The sequence below is a fragment of the Perissodus microlepis genome, chromosome 6 (assembly GCF_051167445.1).
Source record: "Perissodus microlepis isolate ML-2025 ecotype Zambia chromosome 6, ASM5116744v1, whole genome shotgun sequence".
In the NCBI taxonomy this organism is placed as follows: domain Eukaryota; kingdom Metazoa; phylum Chordata; class Actinopteri; order Cichliformes; family Cichlidae; genus Perissodus; species Perissodus microlepis.
Genome location: NC_140466.1, coordinates 39,915,752 through 39,940,412, shown reverse-complemented (window position 1 = coordinate 39,940,412; position 24,661 = coordinate 39,915,752). Strand labels below are relative to the sequence as shown.

Sequence of the window (24,661 nt, the reverse complement as noted above, 5' to 3'; positions counted from 1 at the left end):
CAAAAACAAATATTAAACATAATTTTCTGTGAAGGTTCTCAGTCATCCAGGTCATCATAGTCAAAGGAGCTTGCAAAGAAAAGCGTCTGGACTTCTTTAAGTTGCTTGAAGACGTTTCACCTCTCATCTGAGAAGCTTCTTCAGTTCGAGGGACAAATGGTGGAGAGTCCCAGATTTAAACCAGGTTTAAGACTTTCGGACTGCCTCGAAGAGATTCTGGCAAACCGTCAGGCGTCTCAGGAGGGGAAAGCGGTGCTCTACCTGCACTGTGTATAGTGCTGGCGGAGCGCTGCTGACTTCGACTGAGACAATTGTCGGGCGGTGGTAGGAATACTTTGAGGGCCTCCTTAATCCCACTGACACGTCTTCCGAGGAGGAAGCAGAGTCTGGGGATGAGGGGGATGACTCGCCAATTTCCGGGGGCGAGGTCACTGAGGTAGTTAAGCAACTCCTTGGTGGGAGAGCCCCTGGTGTGGATGAGGTCCGCCCTGAGTTCCTGAAGGCTCTGGACATTGGAGGGCTGTCCTGGTTGACACGCCTTTACAATGTTGCGTGGAGATCAGGGGCAGTACCCCTGGACTGGCAGACCGGGGTGGTGGTCTCCATCTTTAAGAAGGGGGAACCAGAGGGTGTGTTCCAACTGCAGTGGGATCACACTCCTCAGCCTCCCTGGGAAAGTCTATGCCAGGGTGCTGGAAAGGAGAGTTTGTCCGCTAGTCGAACCTCAGATACAGGAGGAACAATGCGGTTTTCGTCCTGGTCGCGGAACACTGGACCAGCTCGTTATCCTCTCAAGGATACTTGAGGGTGCATGGGAGTTTGCCCAACCAGTCTACATGTGTTTTGTGGACTTGGAGAAGGCATTCGACCGTGTCCCTCGGGGTGTCCTGCACTGTAAACCCGAATTAGTTGACTGAACTCAAAACTTTTGTGGAAACTGATTACCTCAAAAGATTTAAGTACACAAACTCATCTCTTCTAAGTATGGGGGTACTCAAAATTTGTATTTATTGTTAACCTAAAAATTTAAAATTATTTTTTATATTTTATTAATTGAGCTTTACTCAAAGACTGTATACTTTAATTTCAATATTTTTGTATTTCTTGTAGTTTATCATTTTGATGCAACACAATGCAATTATATTACAACCTAAACTCAAATTATATGATTATTAATTAAAAGATATTTATGTTTCAATGTTTGAGTGTAGACTACTAAAAAAAAAAGTACAGAAATTCAGTTACTTTACATTTTGTTTATTTAACATTTTTTCATGAAAATTTAAAAACATCACAAATGTTTTTATGAAACCACTAACATGGACATGGGCACCATAAAGTGAGCATTATAAATTCAGTGTAGAACATTTATCTTTTTATAAAATCACAAAGGACGACATCAGTCCTAATTGCAACTTTCACAAAATACACAAAAATGCAAAACAAAAAGTCAAATACTAATCACTTTTTTTTAAATAGAAATGAAAAACAAATTTTTAAAATGGGTACAAAGACGATCAGCTTCCAAATAACCAGAACAGGCAGTCAAGTATAGGAAAATTAGATAAACTGATGGAGTTAAATCCACCCAAAGCCTGTAGTAAACTTAGAGTGCTTTAAATAAAGTGCTTCAAACAAAGTGCTCAGTAACAGAGTGCATGTCCTAACAAACATTGCCTTATATTCTTTAAGAGCATGTAGGCAGGGGTTTCAGGGGTTTGCCGTCATCAAGCCCCATGAAGATATTTTGGACAAAGGCAAATGTGTGAACCAGCTTCCTGGGGTCGTCTAAATGCAGAGCATAGATCAAGCCAAACAATAAAGCAAATGCATCTGGGAATATCACGCATCACCCTAGTCGCCTTTCACCACAACAGCCATGCTTGAGGAAGTAAAATGGACTGGACTGGCCGTCGGTAACCACAGTGAGAAGGGCAACTGGAGTGTCAATTAGGGTCGACTCATCCAATGCGTCCGCCTGGAATAGACACAGTATCAATGGTAAATGGCCTGTATTTGTATAGCGCTTTACACATTCAGTCATCCACCCATTCACACACACATTCACACACTGGTGATGACAAGCTACATTGTAGCCACAGCCGCCCTGAGGCGCACTGACAGAGGCGAGGCTGCCGGACACTGCGGGCAGCGGGCACTCTGACCACCACCAGTATGCAACGGGTGAAGTTTCTTGCCCAAGGACACAAAGACCGAAACTGTCGGAGCCAGGGCTCGAACCGGCAACCTTCCGATTACAAGACAAACTGCCAACTCTTGAGCCACGATCGCCCCAATTAAATAAGTAAGGTTGGTTTGAGAGAATGAGACAAGCATGACCTGTAATCTAGCAAAACATTCAGCAGTGTAGTGGGTTACTTTGTAACGAGTTAGGGTACTCTACTTTTTTGAAAAATGTACATTAACTAAAGCTAAAGTGTTAGCTTCTTGCACTACATAATTTGTATGTTTGTTATTTTTCTAAAAAAAAGTAATTTTTTATTTCATGACTTTATCTCAAAAAGAAACTAAATCTCGACTTCAGCCTGGTTTTGGGGCCACCTGCAGCATAGCCGAAGTGCTGTGATACGCCTGTGCCCTGCTCCTGACCCTGTGTGTGTGTTTGTGTGTGTGTGAGGGTTTTCTAAAGAGAGGGTATTTTGCTTGTACAATTTGGTAGCTGCTAGGGTATTAAATTGTATTTAAAAAAATCCATGGCATTTTATCTCACAGGCAGAATTTAAGTGATGCAAAAATACACTTACATTACATGTCTTAAAGAATTCTGGATCCTCCTCCCGCAGGTATACAGGAAAGGCACGAAGCACTGCAGTGCGTTTCACGTTGATATCAGGCACCTCCTAAAAAGGGAAAAGAAAAGTTCATTTAACGCAAAGTTTTCAGGTGTCATTCTTTGGGGAGAATACATGTTTATGAAACTGCATGACATCGGACTCTACTAAATTTTGGAGACATTTCTTTTAAGATACAACCTTTCTGTCTCTTGTGACAAAGAGTCTGTTTCTTAATCATTTGACAAAAACCCTACACAATATTTTAAAATAGTGTTCTCCAGATCTATATAGAACATGGGGTTCAAAGCAAGGAAAAATTGTGTGTTTATCAGTGAAACTTTTAATTTGTGTTAATTTTATCATTATCAATATATGAAATCTGCACCTTAAGGGACTTAATGAATGGTTTCTTCTAAAAATTAGAAATGATTGAGTCATTTCACATCATATGAAAATATTAATTTTTAATACAAATTTGGCCCTACAAAAATGGAAACTCAGTAACAAAGATAATGGAGATTCTCTAAACACGAGCGAATATCACAGTAAAATTGTTGATTGGGATTTACACATTGGATGTATCCTCAGTGATTTGGTACAATTATACAATATTATTTTATAAGAACTGAACAACTGATGAAACAACTTACTTATGTGACCACATATGAAGTGTTATAACTTACCACAAAAGGTGAACTGTGCCACTGACCCTTGGTAGATCTGCACATGATAAAAAAAATGCATTATAAATACTAACACAGCTATTAATAATTAAACTGGCGGGGTACATTTAAGATGTTAATGTCACAAAATAAAATAGACTGGTAGAAAGAAATACAAGGTAATGGTAATGGGGGGAGCCATGAAAATATATCTTTTCAACATGATTCAGTGTGACAAAGCAGGGGCATGATTAAAAAAAAAAACAAAAAAAACAGGTCTTTTAACCTAAAAATGTTTTAATGGCCATGAAGAAAGGACTCTTCAATAGATCTTTCAACTCACCTGTGTTTACTGTCTCCACCTGAAATTAATTGCAGTCTGAATTTTTTCTTCTTCTGTCTTTTTGTCTTCGGTCTTCAGCCTTCAGCCTTGGAAGAAAAAATAAAAATATTGAAAACCTTATCAGCACACTAAATATACAACACCTTGCTATATTTAAATTGTTTTAGATAGAAGTTGCCACTGCTAGCTAAGTCACTTTTGAACGATGCTAATGAGAAGAAAAAAAAAACCTGCCGAACAATGAGGCTGCTGTTGTAAAAACGCCAACTTTCTTGCGTTGGCAATAGGTCGTTAAAATATCACTAAGACACTTTCTTTATGTGCAATTCTTATTAAAACTGTGTTTTAATCGGTTAAAACTGTAAAACTAATGACATCATCAGTTTGAAAAAGAGCGCGAACAACAGCGAACAACTACTCACCACCTGGGTCTGTGCTTTTTAAAACAACAGCGCATTCGAAAACAAGTTATTGGCTGCAACATATTAATATACTTGCTTTTTTTACAGAAAAAATAAACATAACGAAGGTTCCGTTTTACTTACAAGTTTCTCCAAATGTGCTCTCCAGTCGCTCGAGAAGGGCAGCCATATTGAACAGAATTTTCTGTCAACGTCGTTCAGGTTAGAGAGAAAACGTCATGACGTAGTTGACGTACACATGCGGAGCTCGGAAAAAAAACATTTACTCAAAAATCATAATTAAGAAAGCAGTATTTACTCTTAACTTCTAAGCCATGTATAATTATAACAGTTTGAATCGTTAACAGAACAGAAAAGTTTTAAGTTCTTTCAACTTTGTGAGGAATTTCAATTGTTATATCCACAAACTTTATAAGTCAGGTAGACTGTTGGGGTTTACAGTGTGTGGGAGGTGCTGCGGGTGTATGGGGTGTCTGGCCCATTGCTATGGGCCATTCGATCCCTATACAACTGTTGCAAGAGCTTGGTTCGCATTGCCGGCAATAAGTCGGACTCGTTCCCAGTGGGTGATGGGCTCCGCCAGGGCTGCCCTTTGTCACCGATTCTGTTCATTTTTATGGGCAGGATTTCTAGGCGTAGCCAAATGGCGGTGGGCTTTCACTTCGGTCGCCTCAGAATCTCATCTCTGCTTTTCGTGGATGATGTGGTTCTGTTGGCTTCATCGGGTGAGGGCCTCCAGCTCGCACTGGAACAGTTCGCAGCCGAGTGTGAAGCAGCGGAAATGAGGATCAGCACCTCCAAATCTGAGGCCATGGTTCTCAGCCGGAAAAGGGTGGAGTGCCCACTCCGGGTCGGGGATGAGTTCCTGCCCCAAGTGGAGGAGTTCAAGTATCTCGGGGTCTTGTTCGCGAGTGATGGGAGAAGGGAGCCGGAGACAGACGGATTGGTGCTGCGGCCGCAGTGATGTGGACGCTGCACCGGTCCGTCGTGGTGAAGAGGGAGCTGAGTGTAAAAGTGAAGCTCTGAATTTACTGGTCGATCTACGTCCTTACCCTCACGTATGGCCACGAGCTGTGGGTAGTGACTGAAAGAACGAGACTGCGGATACAAGCGGCGGAAATGAGCTTCCTCCGAAGGGTGGCTGGCATCTCCCTTAGAGATAGGTTGAGAAATCCGGCCATCCGGGAGGGGCTCAGAGTAGAGCCGCTGCTGCTCCACATTGAAAGGAGCCAGCTGAGGTGGTTCGGGCATCTGACAAGGATGCCTCCTGGGCGCCTCCTGGGTGAGGGGTTCCGGGCTTTTCCCACTGGGAGGAGGCCCCGGGGCAGACCCAGGACACGCTGGAGAGATTATATCTCTCGGCTGGCCAGGGAACGCCTTGGTGTTCCCCCGGATGAGCTGGAGGAGGTGGCTGGGGAGAGGGAGGTCTGGGCTTCTCTGCTTAGGCTGCTGCCCCCGCGACCCGGCCCCGGATAAAGCGAAAGAAGATGGATGGATGGATGTCATTTAGCTTCTTTGCCGTTACTTTTTCTCATTTTTTTATATACAAAACAACAACAACTTTGAAATTGGTCAAAAATTCGAAGGTAGAGTAGGATCAGCAATAGGCTTTCATAAAAGAAGATGAATAACAACCTGTTTAAAACATTGGGGGACATAGCCAGTAAACTGTTAATTACTGTAAAGACAAATGCCCCAATGTTGTTGAAAATGTTTCTGAATAATGCTATGGGTAAAACCACTAGTGAACAAGAGGAACATTTGCTGTCAACTGCCCTGATGAGATCTCTTGATGATATGGGTGAGAATTTCTCTAGGACTGATAGTGGGCTGAAACATGGGACGGGAGAAAAAAAAACAGTGATTCATATTAGCTCTGATATCATTAACTTTTCCAATAAAAAAGGAAAAAAAGTTTTCCGTTTTTATTGATAGAAGAAACAGGTTTAACAATGTCTTTGACTGTGTCAAATAATATTTTTTTGATTTTTATTTGATTTTGATTTCTGCTATTAAAAATCAAGTGAGAGAAATAAGTAACTCGTGCAGAAAATAAAGAGCTTGGATCTTTGTTGTTTTCCATAACCACTCCACTTTTTGACAGGTCTGCTTCAAAGAGTGAATACTATCAATTTTCCAGGGTGAGGATTGTTAAAATTAGCCTTCCTTGTTTTAAAAGGAACTACACCGCCTACCATACAGAAACACTGAAAGAATCTACTAAAATCTATATAGAATTTGAAGTAGAAACTGCATGATCATTAAAAGAAACAGCGCATATATATATACATATATATATATATATATATATATATATATATATAAAGGTGATTAAAATGAATGAGCGAAACACATGTGAAACAAACAGGCAATCCAAATTAAGAAACATGTTAAAAAGAATATTCGCCGAATAAAGTTTAATCAATCAATCAATATTATAACCGACAGAAAAAACATGTTCTCTGTTAGTCTGACCCAGTGTGCTGGGCCAGACACACAATGGATCAGATGAAAAGTTTTCATTAGTTTGATGAAGTTTGCATCATAGTATCAACTATGTGAAAGTTAAAATCTCCAGTAATAACAAGTCTCAACAGTTTTATTGTGGAAGACAAAAAGAATTTATGAACCAGGTGGATGCTAAATTGAAACTATCAAAGAGATTGAGATCCCCTTGGCTTATCTTTACCCAAGAGTGAAATAAAAAGACAAACTTTTACATGGGAAAGGTGATACAACACACCACATCTGTATATAATCTTGCTAATAGTTAATCGTGCTTAATTCTAAATAGGATGTAATTAAGAATAAACCTAATCAATATGACGAGTAACAAAATGATTTTGATGCATGACTTTTTCATATCTGGGAGGATCATTTTGACTAAGGTGCTCATCGCTGGCTCTCTCTCTATGTGTGCAAGGTTATGAAAGACTCTCTGAATCTCTGACTTCACTGTGTATCATTGAGACAGAAGTTATACTGAGTATACTGTGATAGAGAAAATATCATAAAACATCCCTAAAAATTGATTCTGTTCATCTGGACGTAGCATATTCAGTGGGAGAAACATTTCGTCACTCATTCAAGTGACTTCTTCAGTCTTAGCTGACTGCAGGTTTCCCCAATCTTATAAACAGTACATTTGCATAATGACTGAAACCAGCCCACTGAAGGAACAATGTGCTGCGAGGTCAGTTCCTTGATCATTAATATGCAAATTCTCATGACCATTGATCAACCACCACTGATCAAAGCTCATTGATCAAAGACCATTGATCAATGTCCATGAGTTCCATTCACAGAGAGTTGAATGGCTGCAATCACAGCATTGTAAGATGGAGACAGATGTACCCTTAGGCCCCCTCCTCGATTCAGAGATGGTCTTTCCCTTTTCATGTAAATGGCCTCCTTGACTCCACGCTCAAACCAGCATTTCTCCCTGTCCAGGATGTTACATCCTCATCATTGAAAGAGTGTCCACTGGCCTGTAGGTGTAAATAGACTGCAGAGTCCTGGCCTGACGAGGTAGCTCTTCTGTGTTGTGCAATCCGCTTAGCCAGAGGTTGTTTGGTTTCCCCGATGTATATATCCTGCCAATCCTCCTGGCACTTAACAGCGTACACTATGTTACTCTGTTTGTGTCGGGGGACCCGATCCTTGGGGTGGACCAATTTTTGGCGCAGCGTGCTTTGGGGTTTAAAAGCCACAGAGATGCGGTGTGTGGCGGAGGTGTGGTCCCGGGCGCGGCTGCAGGGGAGGAGTGGTGCAGTGAGCTCAATGGGGCGGTGCTGGAGATGCAGGGGAGAACAGCTGATGGCGATTTGGACTGATGATGGTTTCCTTCCCTTTTTATAGTGAGACGGAGAGGAGCGGAGAGAGAGGGAAATCAGCTGGGACCGACAGCTGTCGGACTGTGTTCAGTCATAACCCAGGGAAAACTATAAATAAATGTGGAATCTGGTGATAAAGACCTGTGTGTGTGTGTGTACCTGTGTGTAGTGCATTTCACACGGTGTTTAGAAAAAATGCGTCTCAACTGTTTCGATACTCCTGACACATATGGGATCACTACAGGTTTTCGCTTGGGCAGCGGTTGTCCTTCTCTCCTGGATCACCTGGAGCTTTCTTTTGGCGCCTTCCCAGGTTTGACAAAAGTCCAGCTGGGATAACCACATTTACTCAGGGCCTTCTTGATGTGCTGTTCTTCTGCCTCCCTGGCCGCTGTGTCTGTGAAGATGGTGTTCACTCTGTGTTGTAGCGTCCTGATGACACCCAGTTTGTGCTCCAGTGGATGATTAGAGTCAAACCTTAAATACTGATCCGTATGTGTAGGTTTACAGTACACATGAGCTTTTAAATGTCCTCCATTAGTGATGGAAATCTCACAGTCTAAGAAGGCTAACCTGCCACTTTTCATATCCTCCCTGGTGAATTTGATGTGTTGGTCCATCGAGTTAATGTGATCCGTGAAATGTGGTACGTCCTGAGATTTGATTTTTACCCAGGTGTCATCCACATACCTGAACCAATGGCTTGGTGGTGTTCCAGGGTAGGATAACAAAGCTTTTCCACTTCTTCCATGTACAAGTTGGCCACGAAGGGTAAAACTGGGGAACCCATGGCACACCCATGTTTCTGCCTGTAGAACTGACCCTTGTTTGTGAAATAGGTGTAATGAAGACACAGTTCCAAAAGCAAACACACTTTGTCGATGCTGAGATTGGTCCTGTTGCTGAGGTTGGGGTCATCCTGTAATCTCTTACGGACTACCTCCAACGCTTCAATGACTAGGATGCAACATTGTACGAGACCATGGTTTCATCTGCCTCCATAATGACATCTCTCACCTTCTCAACAAAATCCTGGATGTGGATGTGGTGTTCAGAGCTGCCTACCAACAGGTTGAGGATCGAAGCCACAAACTTAGAGATGTTATAGGTAACCGAGTTGATCATACAGACAATCAGTCTTAAAGGTGCACCCTGTTTATGTGTTTTCGGTAAACCATACAGACTTCATCCAGACATCATAAAACATATTAATATGTGATTGAACTAATGAGAAATTGCTTTGAAGTAAAACAGTGTTTAAATTGAATGAAAGATTAAGAAAAGTACTGATTATAAATCCTGTTGAAGTACAGCATATAAATCTATAAGACCCAGCTGAAAAGTATGTGAAGAACACACACATATATCATTCAGCTGGCTGCTCAGCACCTGTATTACCTTCTGGAAGTGTTTTGCAGTGGCTGACCTTCATTCATCTTTATCATGGTTCCTTTTGGCCTTTGGGTTAACAGGTGCTTGTAGCTGTTCTGTATGATAATAATAATATATTTTATTTATATTTTAAAACACCCAAGGATAGCATACAATAAATGAACAAAAAAACAGGAAATTTAATAGTGGCAATGTGATCACAGGGAAACAGCAGTTTTAAACAGACGGGTTTTGAGATTTATAAAGTGATAGTGAAGCAAGTGAAGAAAGACAATTCACTGAAGAGACTTGACTGGCCCACAGGACTGATCACAAGGACTTTTCCAAGTGATGACGGAAAGGTAAGCAAGGTTGAGGTGAAACGGATTATTGTCGATACTGTTGACCATAATATTCTATTAGAGCGATTAGAACATGCTGTAGGTATCGCAGGTACTGAGCTGCAGTGGTTTGTATCATATCTATCTAATAGACTCCAATTTGTACATGTAAATGGAGAGTCCTCTTCACACACTGAGGTTAATTATGGAGTTCCACAGGGTTCAGTGCTAGGACCAATTCTGTTTACACTATACATGCTTCCCTTAGGCAGCATCATTAGAAGACATAGCATACATTTTCACTGCTATGCTGATGACACCCAGCTCTATCTGTCCATGAAGCCAGATAACACACACCAATTAGTTAAACTGCAGGAATGTCTTAAAGACATAAAGACCTGGATGGCCGCTAACTTTCTGCTTCTTAATTCAGATAAAACTGAGGTTATTGTACTCGGCCCTGAAAATCTTAGAAATATGGTATCTAACCAGATTCTTACTCTGGGTGGCATTACCTTGGCCTCCAGTAACACTGTGAGGAACCTTGGAGTCATTTTTGACCAAGATTATGTCCTTCAATGCACATATTAAACAAATATGTAAGACTGCTTTCTTCCATTTGTGCAACATTTCTAAAATTAGAAATATCCTGTCTCAGAGTGACGCTGCAGAACTAGTTCATGCATTTATTACTTCCAGGCTGGACGACTGTAATTCATTATTATCAGGAAGTCCTAAAAACTGAAAAGCGTTCAGTTAATCCAAAATGCTGCAGCAAGAGTACTGACAGGGACTTGAAAGAGAGAGCAGATTTCTCCTGTATTGGCTTCCCTTCATTGGCTCCCTGTTAAATCCAGAATTCAAAATCCTGCTCCTCACATACAAGTCTTAAATAATCAGGCCCCATCTTATCTTAATGACCTTGTAGTACCATATCGCCCCATTAGAGCACTTCGCTCTCACACTGCAGGCCTACTTGTTGTTCCTAGAGTATTTAAAAGTAGAATGGGAGGCAGAGCCTTCAGTTTTCAGGCCCCTCTTCTGTGGAACCAGCTTCCAGTTTGGATTCAGGAGACAGACACTATCTCTACTTTTAAGATTAGGCTTAAAACTTTCCTTTTTGCTAAAGCATATAGTTAGGGCTGGACCAGGTGACCCTGAATCCTCCCTTAGTTATGCTGCAATAGACGTAGGCTGCCGGGGGATTCCCATGATGCAGTGAATTTTTCCTTTTCAGTCACCTTTCTCACTCACTATGTGTTAACAGACCTCTCTGCATTGAATCGTACTTGTTATTAATCTCTGTCTCTCTTCCACAGCATGTCTTTATCCTGTTTTCCTTCTCTCACCCCAACCAATCACAGCAGATGGCCCCGCCCCTCCCTGAGCCTGGTTCTGCTGGAGGTTTCTTCCTGCTAAAAGGGAGTTTTTCCTTCCTACTGTCGCCAAAGTGCTTGCTCATAGGGGGTCATATGATTGTTGGGTTTTTCTCTGTATCCATTATTGTAGGGTCTACCTTACAATATAAAGCGCCTTGAGGCAACTGTTGTTGTGATTTGGTGCTATATAAATAAAATTGAATTGAACTGAACTGTAACTAGGAACTAAGAAAACAAGAGCTAGGAAAACCAGGACTCTAGACTAACTTTTCGCTACGGTTGCACTGGTGCACCTAACTTTGTTTTTTAGGTGCACCAGTGCAAAAGCACCCAAATTTTTCAACCGCATCACTTAACACTGCAGCTTTACATGTTCACTTTTTTTTTTAAATTGCTGTCCATACAGACATTTTTGGTTTGTAAATGATTAACTAACAATCTTGTCAACACAAAATTCTTTATTTGGAGCACATATCTACAAAAAAGATAAGTTACCATATTTATTGGACCATAAGGTGCACCGGATTATAAGGCGCATTAAGCAAAACCAAAGAGTCAGATAAATCAAACTGTACTCAACTCATTCTTCTTGCTTCCTCCACTTCTGTACTATTGATTCATTAATGTTGAATTCTCTCGCAGCTGCTCTATTCCCATGTTCCACTGCGGAGTCAGTACTGCGGCGTTCAGCTACTCTAAGCAGAACCTTCATGATTGGTTTAGCCAACTATATGGCCATAATGTTGTCTGCTGTTGGCCACACAGAGACTTTCAGATTTGCAGAGACTTTTTTTTTTTTTTTTTTACCCGAACGGCTGGTTGCACTGGTGAGACCTAGGATTTTCTTTAGTCACACCACTGAGAAATTTGGTTGCATTTGCCGTGGGAAAGTCACTGGGACTTCAAATGAGCATATATTAGCACAGGTATCGATAAAGGACTAAACACTTTTACTAACCGCAGGCAGACGGACAGGCGCTCTGCTGGTGGGATTGAGCGCCTGTAGTTGGTGTCTAGGCGGGCGATGCGGGCCGACGCAGGACAGCAGCTCCTCAAACTGGGCGAGGGAAAGACGGTGGTACCGCTGAAAGCGGCCGTCATCCAGACGCAGCTCCTGGAGAAAGTGGTGAAACTCACCAAACTGCTTCTGGAGGACCTGATGGACCCAGGTACGGCGAGGACGTCCTTTACGCCGCTGCTCTGCTCTCTACAGTGAATAGAGAAGCAAAACTAGATTCACCACACGCAGGACTGGGACACATAAATAACAAATAATCAAGAAATATCAATTAAACACAAAACACTGGGTAACACCCAGAACCACGACAGTGGCTTTACTGCTGTGTTTGTTATATTGTGCATTGATGCAACGTTTTTATTGGTTTTATTTCTGCTTGTGTCAACAGTTTCACACTTTATCCTTAGTAAACCATTCAACCCAACACATTGGCCTGTTCCTTGAATTTTGATTAGGAGGATGTTTAGCTGTCTGTAAAGCTGAATCTATGTTCGTGAGGACAGTGACTTTATTGTTAATTTTGTCATTTGTGTGAAATCTGTCCATTTATTATTCACTTTAAATCTGTACATATGTTCTCTTGAGAAAATGTGATACATAGAGTAAGGTTAGTAGGACTAACTGTGAGTGTATGGCGAAAGCATAACTATGAGTTGCATAACTAATGATTTCACCATAAGCCTCCTAATGATTTCAGGCTTATGGTGCTAAAGGGCAAGAGAAAAGTGCAACATCAAATCAGTCAGTACATCTGAGCCAAATCCTGTAACTGTTTATCCTGTAATACCATGTAATTTAGAAATGTACCCCCTCGTCTACATCTCAAATTGCTTCTGTCCACTGTGAATTAGGCTTCATAATGAGGTAGTGTAAACATACAGCAGTAGTTAATGGTGCTAGCAGTTTGTGCTGGTCCTTAGAGGAATACATTGTTGCTTTGTTTATAATTATATTTCTACTTTCAAATCAGCTCTTTTCTCTTGCGGATCTGCTATGTGCTACACTGAGTGTGACAATGTCCTCCACCCACTTACTGCCTGCCTATTATGTCTGCAGGAGTGCATAAGCAGCCCAGCTCAGGGCAGTCTCAGTCAAGTTTTCCTATGCTGAAGCAGCCAGGTGTGTCTCACTGACACATCTGACAGATGGCTAACTTACTACTGATGTCTTTTCTTCAACAAGAATAGTTGGCTGAGGTGCCAGACTCCAGGCAGCGCCGGCAGGGACAATGCCATCATGACAGACATAATAATTTAATGATTTTATCTCCAAGAAAGTAAAAAGGGGAAAATGTATGAAACATGTTAACTAATCACTAATAGGGTCATTTAGATATTTGTTTTTTAAAGTTAGCCCCAAATAAATCCCAGCAAGTGGAATGTCTGAGTCACAAAGTAGAAGACAAACAGTTAAATTGTACAATGAAGAAATCGCTAATCAAAAGTCAACCAAAAAATATGTCTGAATGTAAATAATAAATGTGAGGTAAACCAAGTAATGACCCTAGAGATGAACACATTTTACACAGTTTGGTTGCTAAAAAAGTTCTGTGTGTGTGCATGTGTGCATATTCTGTAGTTTGCTTTTTAATATTTACTTAGGTATACCTACATTTAATCTAAATATTAAGTTATTTTTTTTAAATACATTTACATTTAAAGCAACAGTACAAAATGTTACTTTCTAAAAATAAGTAAATAAGCAAACTAGTAAATGAGTTCATTATCAATATCACTGAGTGCGAGTTTTTTTGGAAATTCAATTAAAATCGTTCCTTCAGGTTTTTGGAGACAGACCGCTCAAACAGCAATCTTGTTTTTTATTTAGTTCAAAATGATACACAATAAACCACTGGCTAGATGTTGATGTCGCTTAGTCACAATTACTTTGCGACTTCCCAGATAACGTTTTTGGCAACTATGTCAGTGCAGCTTATTTACATACTACCACTTTCTCCTATTTGTGTTTTGCTGCCCAATGGACACAAAGAAAAGAAAAAGCAGTGAGATGAATCTAGATCAAAATTGAAGCTGTCAGTCATCTTTATCTGTTGCCTAGCTCGGCTACCTGTAGGTCTGCAGACACTGATGGCACAATCTCCCCAAGAAAATATAAGAAGAAAAACAATTACAGTGGAGCCCTCTCGACTGTCACTAACCACTCACAGGTTCTGTCTTTCTGTTTGTCACTCTCAGCTTGTAAAGAAACTTAAGGTCTCTCTCTCTCTCTCTCTCTCTCTCTCTCTCTCACACACACACACACACACACACACACACACACACAAATGCAACTCTGTCTTTCTCTGTTTTCCGAACAGTAAACGTTATGAAGAAAGAAGTGTTTACAATGACAAGAAGGTATGGAGTTCCATTTAAAACATAATAACTGATCAAATCCTGCAAGCTTTGGAATTTAGCCCTAAGGCCTTTATTTGGACAGATTCTAAAGTGCTAGTCTTATTAAATGCTACACTGCTGAATAAAATATTATACTATTAAGAAATTTATAGTGTTCCTCCTTTGGTTCGACTTAATATCACATTATAATACAAATTGCAAATTTAATGGTGATTATGTGGATTTAATCCGTTGCATAATTTCTAATGTGATATGTAATAAAGTTTAAGTGTTTTATAACCAAAGGAACTAAATTGTGAGTTAATATCTTGCAATTGTAATTATGACCTTGTTTATATTTTATAGTTATTGGTCAGTATATGACGAGGGCCTGGACAGTGTCTGCACTGTCTTTCCTTCACAAGTCAGAACAAGTAATCAAGTACATCTGGTAGTAGCTGTTAGGATAGGAAAGTGTTTATACCATCACTTACATTGTATTGTCTCCATAGAGACAGGAAAAACATTCTGCAAAGGTATCAATTGATCCTGAAGCAGTTCTACAGGGTGGGCCATTTATATGGATACACCGTAATAACGTGGGAATGGTTGGTGATATTAAAGTCCTGTTTGTGGCACATTAGTATATGTGAGGGGGAAAACTCCTCAAGATGGGTGGTGACCATGGTGGCCATTTAGAAGTCGGCCATCTTGGATACAACTTTTGTTTTTTCAATAGGAAGAGGGCCATGTGACACATCAAACTTATTGGTAATGTCACAAGAAAGACAGTGGTGTGCTTGGTTTCAACGTAACTTTATTCTTTCATGAGTTATTTACAAGTTTCTGACCACTTATAAAATGTGTTCAATGTGCTGCCCATTGTGTTGTCAATACAACCCTCTTCTCCCACTCTTCACACACTGATAGCAACACAGCAGGAGAAATGCCAGCACAGGCATCCAGTATCCGTAGTTTCAGGTGCTGCACATCTCGTATCTTCACACCATAGACAATTGCCTTCAGATGACCCCAAAGATAAAAGTCTAAGGGGGTCAGATCGGGAGACCTTGGGGGCCATTCAACTGGCCCACGACGACCAATCCACTTTCCAGGAAACTGTTCATCTAGGAATGCTCGGACCTGGCACCCTTAATGTGGTGGTGCACCATCTTGCTGGAAAAACTCAGGGAACGTGCCAGCTTCAGTGCATAAAGAGGGAAACACATCATCATGTAGCAATTTCAAATATCCAGTGGCCTTGAGGTTTCCATTGATGAAGAATGGACCCACTATCATTGTACCCCATATACCACACAAAACCATCACTTTTGTTGTTCCAACAGTCTTGGAGGTTTCCATCCAATGTGGGTTAGTGTCAGACCAATAGCGCTGGTTTTGTTTGTTAACTTCACCATTCACATAAAAGTTTGCCTCATCACTGAACAAAATCTTCTGCGTGAACTGAGGGTCCTGTTCCAATTTTTGTTTTGCCCATTCTGCAAATTCTGTGCGCCGATCCGGGTCATCCTCATTGAGATGCTGCAGTAGCTGGAGTTTGTAAGGGTGCCATTTGTGAGTAGCTAATATCTGTCGAAGGGATGTTCGACTAATGCCACTCTCCAGTGACATGCGGCGAGTGCTACGCTGTGGGCTCTTGCTGAATGAAGCTAGGACAGCCACTGATGTTTCTTCATTAGTGACAGTTTTCTTGCGTCCACATTTTGGCAAATCCAACATTGAACCAGTTTCACGAAAATTAGTATGCAGTTTGCTAACTGTAGCATGGGAGATGGGTGGTCTCGTAGGGTGTCTTGCATTGAAATCTGCTGCAATGACCCAGTTACTGGGTTCACCAGATATCAACACAATTTCGATCCGCTCCTCACGTGTTAACCTCTTCGACATGTCAATGGCTGTGAACAAAGAGAAACTTGTAAATAACTCATGAAAGAATAAAGTTACGTTGAAACCAAGCACACCATTGTTTTTCTTGTGACATTACCAATAAGTTTGATGTGTCACATGGCCCTCTTCCTATTGAAAAAACAAAAGTTGTATCCAAGATGGCCGACTTCTAAATGGCCACCATGGTCACCACCCAGTTTGCCCCCTCACATATACTAATGTGCCACAAACAGGACTTTAATATCACCAACCATTCCCATTTTATTACAGTGTATCCATATAAATGGCCCACCCTGTATATATAACAATCCTACCTATCTGTCTGTCTGATGTACCTGCTTCCTTGCTCATGAAGCAATAAACACTGAAAAAAAATCTATCAGCAGTACTCCCTTTGTTGTTTGTTTTAATATACAAGTAAGTAAATATACTGAATTTCCAGTCAAGACAAAAGTGGACAAAAGTAGATGTCCTGCTACCTTTTCTCTAAGCAAACTGTGCAGTGTTCTGTTTAAAAGTTTGTTTCTATGTTTTAGACAGAGTTCAGTGACAAAGTGAATCAGGCCCAGTATGGCCAAAGGCACCCCAACAGAACTCCAGCATTAGGGAGCAGCAACTTACAGCTAGTTAGATACAGCTGTCACCTCCTGCTTTTCACTGAACTCTAGCCAAAGTGTGACACAATGCTAGCAAGATGAGATGCTTCCAGAAAGAAAGAACTATGTAGCACAGAGTGACATGAAGTATGAGGTGGGGGTTGCAGGGTGTGGTGCAGGAGTTGAAGAATGGTAGAATGGAGGAAAGGGCTAATAAAATATTAAGAGACAGTGTGGCAGCAGATTTGGCCAATATAAAACTTGACACGCAACTAGAACATACAGGGCATATGTACACACATACTTATAGAGTGTATGCAAGTGTGTGCGTGAAAGAGAAAGAGGAAAAGAGGCTGAGGAAAAGAGAGAGCCCCCTGAATAGTCGAGGTGAAAGATCATCTGGCCTTTTACACATCCTGCTCTCAGTCTCACACACACACACATACCCGTGTGTGCGCTAGTTGTCAACACTGTCACCAGGCAGGCAATGAACTGCAAGAAGCAAAACGTGACAGGTGGTGTGTGTGTGTGTGTGTGGGGTGGGGGGTGGGGGGGGGGGGGTGCATGTGTGTGTGCGATTGAGGAAAGTGGTTGGAAAGGTCAAGAAATGTGGAGGGATCTGAATTATGTAAAAGTCTTTTATGTGTGCTGCAGCTCAGTGTCAAATAATCTGTTGCTGAAATATCAAACAGGAGGTGGCCAGAGCAGACGATTATATGCACAGTGGCCCAAAGGTGAAACCCAGAAACCTTTCAAAGTGTCTGACCTACCAACTAAAACATCCCCGTCTTAGCAAGTCACTTTGTCATTTGAAGACCTGGTTTCAGATACTGACACCCTTTTCAAAAAGATTATTTCACCAAACTGTGATTTTTTTGTAATAGGTAATATGTTTAAATTGCAACGTTTGAATCTTAGATATGATCAACCTACCTCTATGAAACAGCTATGCACCACGGGCATCACTTGACCTAGCTGTCTTAGCTAATTATAGGCCACACCCCAATCTTTTTGAAAGAGTAGCTGTAAAACACCTGACTGATACTGTTGACCATAATAATTTATTGCAGTGAGGACTGCATGCTGTAAAGGTATTAAAGGTACTGCAATGCAGTGGTTTGATTCATGTCTATCTAATAGATCCCAGTTTGTTCATGTAAATGGAGAGTCCTCTTCACACACTGAGGTTAATTATGGAGTTCCACAGGGTTCAGTGCTAGGACCAATTCTGTTTACATTATACATGTTTCCCTTAGGCAGTATCATAAGGAGGCATAGCATACATTCTCACTGCTATGCAGATGACACTCAACTCTATCTATCCGTAAAGCCTGGTATAACACACACCAATTAGTTAAACTACAGGAATGTCTTAAAGATATAAAGGCCTAGATGGCCTCTAATTTTAGTTTTTTTTTTTTTTTTTTGCTGCTAAATTTAAATAAAACTGAGGTTATGATAGTCGGCTCCAGAAATGGGCAACATGGTATCAAAAGTGTTGCTTACTCTTAATGGCTTTTGGACTCCATCGTATCTTGATCACCTTGTAGTACCATATCACCTCAGAGCACTTTGGTCTCAGACTGTGGGCTTACTTGTGGTTTCTAGGATATTTCAAAGTAATATGGGAAGCAGAGCCTTCAGCTTTAAGGCCCCTCCTCTGTGGAACCTGGAACACTTTCCTTTTTGACAAACCTAAAGTCAGGGCTGGATCAGGTGACCCTGAATCCACCTTTAGTTACTGCTGCAATAGGTCTAAGCTGCTGAGGGCTTCTCATGATGCACTGGTTGTTTCTCGTTCTCTCTTCTCTTTTCGCTCACCATACGTTTATACATCACTCTATATTTAATTATTGGTTATTATCAATCTTTGACTCTCTTCCATAGCATGTCTTTGTCCTGTCTTGCTCCCCTCACCCCAACTGGATACAGTGAATGGCAGCCCCTGCCTGAGCCTGGTTCTGCTAGAGGTTTCTTAAAAGGAAACCCACTGTCGCCAAAGCGCTTTCTCACAGGAGGTCGTATTCTTGATTTTTACTCTGTTTTCTTTGTGTTATTGTAGGGTCTTTACCTTACAAAATTAAGCTCCTTGAATTGAAAGCCTGTTTACTTTCTTTTAAACGGCAGCCATAAATGCTCAGTGGAGTTGGGTGAAGACTGCAGGCAGACCTCTCCACTCTCAAATTCTGTAGTCTCTAACAAATCCTGCTCTGTGGTAATGAGCATTGTCAGGAGGATAGAGTTCAGTCCCAAAGTTTGACAATATGGACTGCCATTGGTTGCAGAATAACATCTCTATATCCCTCTGAGATTGCCTCCAATGATGACAAACCTTGTTTTCCAGTGAAGGTGATGCTGACCCACACCATCACATTGGCCAGCAATCAGAATAGTGTTCTCTGTATCTTCTCCACATTTTGACTCAACAATTCAACTGTCGTTGGCAGAATCTGGACACACTGCTGAACCTCTCTCCAAATGTTCAGGTTCCAGTGCACATGTTGCCAGAATCAGCACACCACCAATGGGCCCGACGGTGAAGGGCAGCCATTGCAGTACAATAAGACTGGAGGTTTGCTCTGTGCAGTCTTTTCAACCGACCTCTATTAAACAGCTATGCACCACGGGCCTTGAAGCTGGCAGTAGTTAAGCCGTTGCTTCAAAAGCCATCACTTGACCTAGCTAAATAGAGAGCCATCGTCAATATTATTCTGTAAACCTTGAGTGCAAAGCTGTAAGAGACTGCCTGTGGTTCCTAAGTGCTGACAGGGTAAGGAAATGGTCTTCTTGTGGTGTGGTCTTTTTAAGATGCCCAGTTCGTGGCCTGTCTCTGACATCTCCCATTAAATATAACGTGTCCTTCAATTTGGGGATGGTAAATAATGCTGCACGCTGAGTGAGGGAACAAGGACACACTGTGGAAGAGAGTGAAAGATTAATAATAACTAATGATTAAGTGCTGCGTTGGTTTAAACAAAGGATGTGTCCAAGTTGTCAACCAGTCAACTAGTCATCACCATTGCCATTAGTTGGTACTATGCCTGCTAACTGTTTAATCTAATTATTTTACATTTTAATTGATTGGTCAATAATAATAATAATAATAAACATTATTTATAAAGCACAGTGAAAAACCAAGGGTATACCAAGGTGCTTGACAAAATAACATAGGAAAAAAGGAGATGGGAGAGGGAAAAGAGAAAATACCCAGCACGTATTAAACATAAAAACCATAACAATCATAATACATAAAAGTAGTTAACAAAGCATAACAGATAAAAATGTATCAACACACACCAAATACTCACAAGAGATTTTATATCCTGTTTATATCCTGTCTGGACAATTTTGGCTTACACCAATATATGGACGTTCCCACACACTCCAAAGGACACATTTTGGATCTTGTTTGCTGCATTGGTGTCACCCCTAAGAATTGTGCTGTATTGGACATGCCTTTTTCAGACCAAAAATTCGTTTTATTCAATGCTAGTTTCCCACTATACAAAAATAAACAAAACCGCTCAATTACTTTTAGAAATATTAGGGGCATTGATCTATCAGCTCTTTCCCATGGCATTAATATATTTACCTACCACTAATGCCTCAGCTTCCATAGACGACCTGGTATCTCACTATAACAATGAACTTAATCAACCTCTTAGATACCTTGGCTCCCCAAAAAACTTGAACTGTTTCTTTCTCTCGCTCTGCGCCATGGTACTCATCTGAACTTCGCCAACTTAAAGCTACTGGACGCTGCCTGGAATGTCTCTCCAGGAAAACTTACTATTCACAAGGACATGTATCTCAGTCATATACAACATTATAAAGAAGCTATTCATCATGCTAAATCTGCTTACTACACCTCTGTTATTGAATCCGCTGAAGGAAACACTCGCACTTTTTTTTCTACATTGCATAATATTGTTAAACCCCCAGATACCTTTGCCATACATACACACTCTGCCGCAGTTTGCAACAAATTTATGGACTTTTTTTACACCAAGATTGAGAATCTTTACCAACAATTGCCCTCGTCCTGTGTTATGGTCAATTGTTCTATCTGCATTTTTTGTCCTTCTCAGCTGTCATTCTCTCTATCCAATTTTGAACTTCCCACAATAACTCAGCTATCTTCCATAATTACTAACTTAAAGTCATCATCGTGTAAACTTGATCCACTGCCGACAAATCTTGTTAAACTCTCATTCCCGTCTCTTGCCCCACTGATTGCTAATATTGTACACTCTTCTCTTATATCTGGTTCTCTTCCTTCTTCTCTTAAAACTGCAATAATAACCCCAATATTGAAAAAGAATGGTTCAGATCCCTCCAATCTAAATAATTTCAGGCCAATTTCAAATCTCCCTTTCCTAGCAAAAAATCTTGAAAAGATAGTGGCTGCACAGGTTCATCGTCATCTTACTGGAAATAACGTGTACGAACAGTTTCAGTCTTGCTTCCGTTCATGTCACAGTACAGAAACAGCCCTAGTAAAAATCACCAATGATCTTCTGCTTGCAGCTGATTCTGGACTTATATCCATCCTCATTCTCCTTGACCTTACAGCAGCTTTTGATAGTATCTCCCACTGCATCCTCCTTCACAGATTAGCATCTGTACTCGCCTGGTTTATTTCTTATCTCTCTGGCCGCTCACAGTTTGTTCAATTACTCCCTCACAGATCAGTATCTACTCCAGTTAATTCCGGTGTACCCCAAGGCTCTGTCCTGGGTCCTTTACTTTTTATCATCTATCTCCTACCCCTAGGTAATATTTTTAGGAAGCATAACATCCAGTTTCACTTCTACGCAGATGACACCCAGCTCTACCTATCCTCCAAACCCACAGCTACTCTCCCACCCACATCCATTTCTGACTGTTTAAGTGAAATCAAGGTCTGGTTTACTCACAACTTTCTTAAACTTAATGGCAATAAAACAGAATTCATTTAAATAGGCACCAGATCAAAACTGACAACAGTTCCAACCAGTCTTTCGTTATCCATTGATAACTCTCCCCTGCCCTCAGGTTAAGAGTCTTGGTGTCATCCTCGATAGCACTCTGTCTTTCACAGCACATATAAATAATATCACTCGGTCTTCCTACTTTCATCTTCGTAATATTAACCGTCTTCGTCCCTCACTCACACCACACAGTACCGCCATACTTGTCAATGCTCTTGTCACATCTCGTCTGGATTACTGTAATTCTCTTCTCTATGGTCTACCTCATAAATCCCTCCATAAATTGCAGTTAGTTCAAAATACAGCTGATCATATTATTTTCAGAACTAGATCCACTGAACATATAACACCTGTTCTTAAACAGCTCCATTGGCTTCCAATTCACCTCCGTGTCAATTTCAAGATCCTGCTTCTCACTTTCAAAGCGCTTCATAACTTTTGCATACACCTGATCTGTCTTGGGCCATTTTTACCTTGCTCAGTTTTTATATTTGCTTTTATACTTTTATGGCTGTTTATGTCTAAATTTTATCTTACCATGTTTGCTATATATACATTTTTCTTATGTTTTTTATGGTATTGTTTATGTGTTACTGTAAGGTGACCTTGAGGGTCTGAAAGGCGCCTATAAATAAAATGTATTATTATTATTATTATTATTAAATAGCTAGATGGCAACGCAAGATTAAATAAATAAGTCTTTAACCGTGATTTAAACAATGGCATAGAGTCAGACACCCGGATAGCAACAGGAAAATTGTTCCATAAGACTGGGGCAGCTACAGCAAATGCAAGGTCGGCCCGAGACTTCAGCCGAGAACGGGGTTGCTCCACCTGGGTAGTTGGGTAAGCAGATCTAAGTGCTCTGACAGGAGTGTGTAACCTAAGAAGTTCATTGAGGTAGCTCGGCGCTAAATTATTAATAATTTTGTACGTGCAGAGTAGTATTTTAAATTGAATACGGTACTTAACTGGCAGCCAGTGCAAGCCGGCAAGACCAGGAGTGATGGAGGAAAATTTCCTGCTGCATTCTGGACAGTCTGCAACCTAAGGAGAAGGGAGGAGGAAAGGCCAATGTAAAGAGAGTTGTAGTAATCCAACCTGGAGGTCACAAATGCGTGAATAAGTTTCTCCAGGTCTTTATGAGGAACATAGTGCATAGCCTTAGAAATAAGGCGCAGCTGATGAAAACTACACCTCACTACAGCAGACACTTGCTTGTCAAATTTAAACGAGCTATCCAATAATATACCCAAATTACCAGCATAATCAGAAGAGGAGCTAGCAAAGGGCATCAAAGCAGCACACAATTGGTCGCGGAGGATTTTGCTGTCGAACACCACAATCTCTGTTTTCTCTTTGTTCAAGACAAGAGAATTACTCTTAAACCAATCTTTAACCTCACGCATGCATTCACGAAAATAATGAAAAGACACAGCAAGATCGTCAGTAATCTCAAAGTTAATCTGTATGTCATCGGCATAGCAATGAAAGGTAATATTATACTTATCAAAAATTACTCCAAGAGGGAGCAGATATAATGAGAAGAGAATAGGGCCGAATACAGATCCTTGAGGCACACCACAGCGTACAGGTACCGAGGAAGACGAGAAGTTGCCCAAATTAACCGGGAAGGATCTGTCAGCCAGATAAGATTTAAACCAGTTAAGGGCAGTGCCTCTAATACCCACAGTATGCTCAAGTCTTAGTAGAAGAATGTTATGATCCACCATATCAAGAGCAGAGGAAAGGTCCAATAAAACCAGGACCACAGAGCGTCCAGAATCAGTGCTTATAAGAAGGTTATTGAGAACTCTAAGCAAGGCAGTTTCAGTGCTGTGCCGTGGCTTAAAGGCAGACTGAAATTTCTCTGCAATGTTGTTTGCGTCTAAATACGCCTGAAGCTGAGAAAGAACTAGTTGCTCCCGGATCTTGGACAGAAATGGAAGCTTAGAGATCGGTCTGTAGTTCAAGAGATCATAACAATCAAGATTCTTTTTTTTTTTTCAGAATAGGCTGGACTACAGCATGCTTAAAGGCCAGTGGGACAGATCCAGAGACTATTCTTAAATTATTAAGAATAGAATGCTTGGTCCAGTTACATCAAAGCAGCCCTTAACAATGCGTGATGGGAGAATATCAAACACAGTATTGGTGTTTTTCAGTTGATCAACCAGCTGATTGAGAGTCAAAAGTACCACGGGCTCAACTCGATGAAAAGTTGAATTACACCCAGAGGAAAAAACAGGACAAGAAGCAGATGAAGAGGAAGACTTAAAAGATGAAACCTTATCTAAAAAGAGAATTTGAAAATGCTCACAAAGAGCTTGTGAATATAGTAAAGGAACATCAGAACAGGGATTAACAACAGAATTAAAAATTTTAAGTAACAAAATTTTTTACTTAAAATTTGTTACAAAAAAAAGTAACAAATTCTGGCTAATGGTTGTGACCATTAGCCAGAATGACTTTGGGAAGAAAAGATGCTTTAGCCATTCTAGCAGCAGTTTGAAAATTTGAGCGGCTAGTCCGTAACATATCATAAGAGACCTGAAGTTTACCTTTTTTCCACCTTCTATCATCACAGCGACAAACACGTCGTGAGGCATGCGTAGTATTATTTAGCCAGCAATGAGAGTAGGTTCTAGAGCGCTTCATTTTGATGGGAGCAGGAGAATCAAGACTAG

At 40.8% G+C, this 24,661-nt stretch overlaps 1 protein-coding gene and 1 long non-coding RNA gene across 2 annotated transcripts in view; both read right to left on the bottom strand.

The window, feature by feature from the left end:
• Positions 1-1,318: 1,318 nt before the first annotated feature.
• On the bottom strand, positions 1,319-4,526 carry LOC146386249 (uncharacterized). Its single transcript, XR_014800562.1, has 5 exons — positions 4,346-4,526; positions 3,801-3,879; positions 3,479-3,515; positions 2,766-2,861; positions 1,319-1,978 (listed from the first exon to the last, which is right to left on the bottom strand). It is a non-coding gene; the product is annotated as an uncharacterized LOC146386249 (long non-coding RNA).
• A 1,463-nt stretch (positions 4,527-5,989) lies between these two features.
• LOC146386248 (uncharacterized) overlaps positions 5,990-24,661 on the bottom strand; it is a 37,934-nt gene continuing 19,262 nt past the window's right edge. Inside the window, exons 2-3 of the mRNA XM_084930105.1 lie at positions 12,105-12,260; positions 5,990-6,052 (exon numbers count right to left, since the gene is read on the bottom strand). Of these exons, the coding sequence (XP_084786231.1) occupies positions 5,990-6,052; positions 12,105-12,260 (219 nt within the window). The remainder of the gene's footprint in view (positions 6,053-12,104; positions 12,261-24,661) is intronic.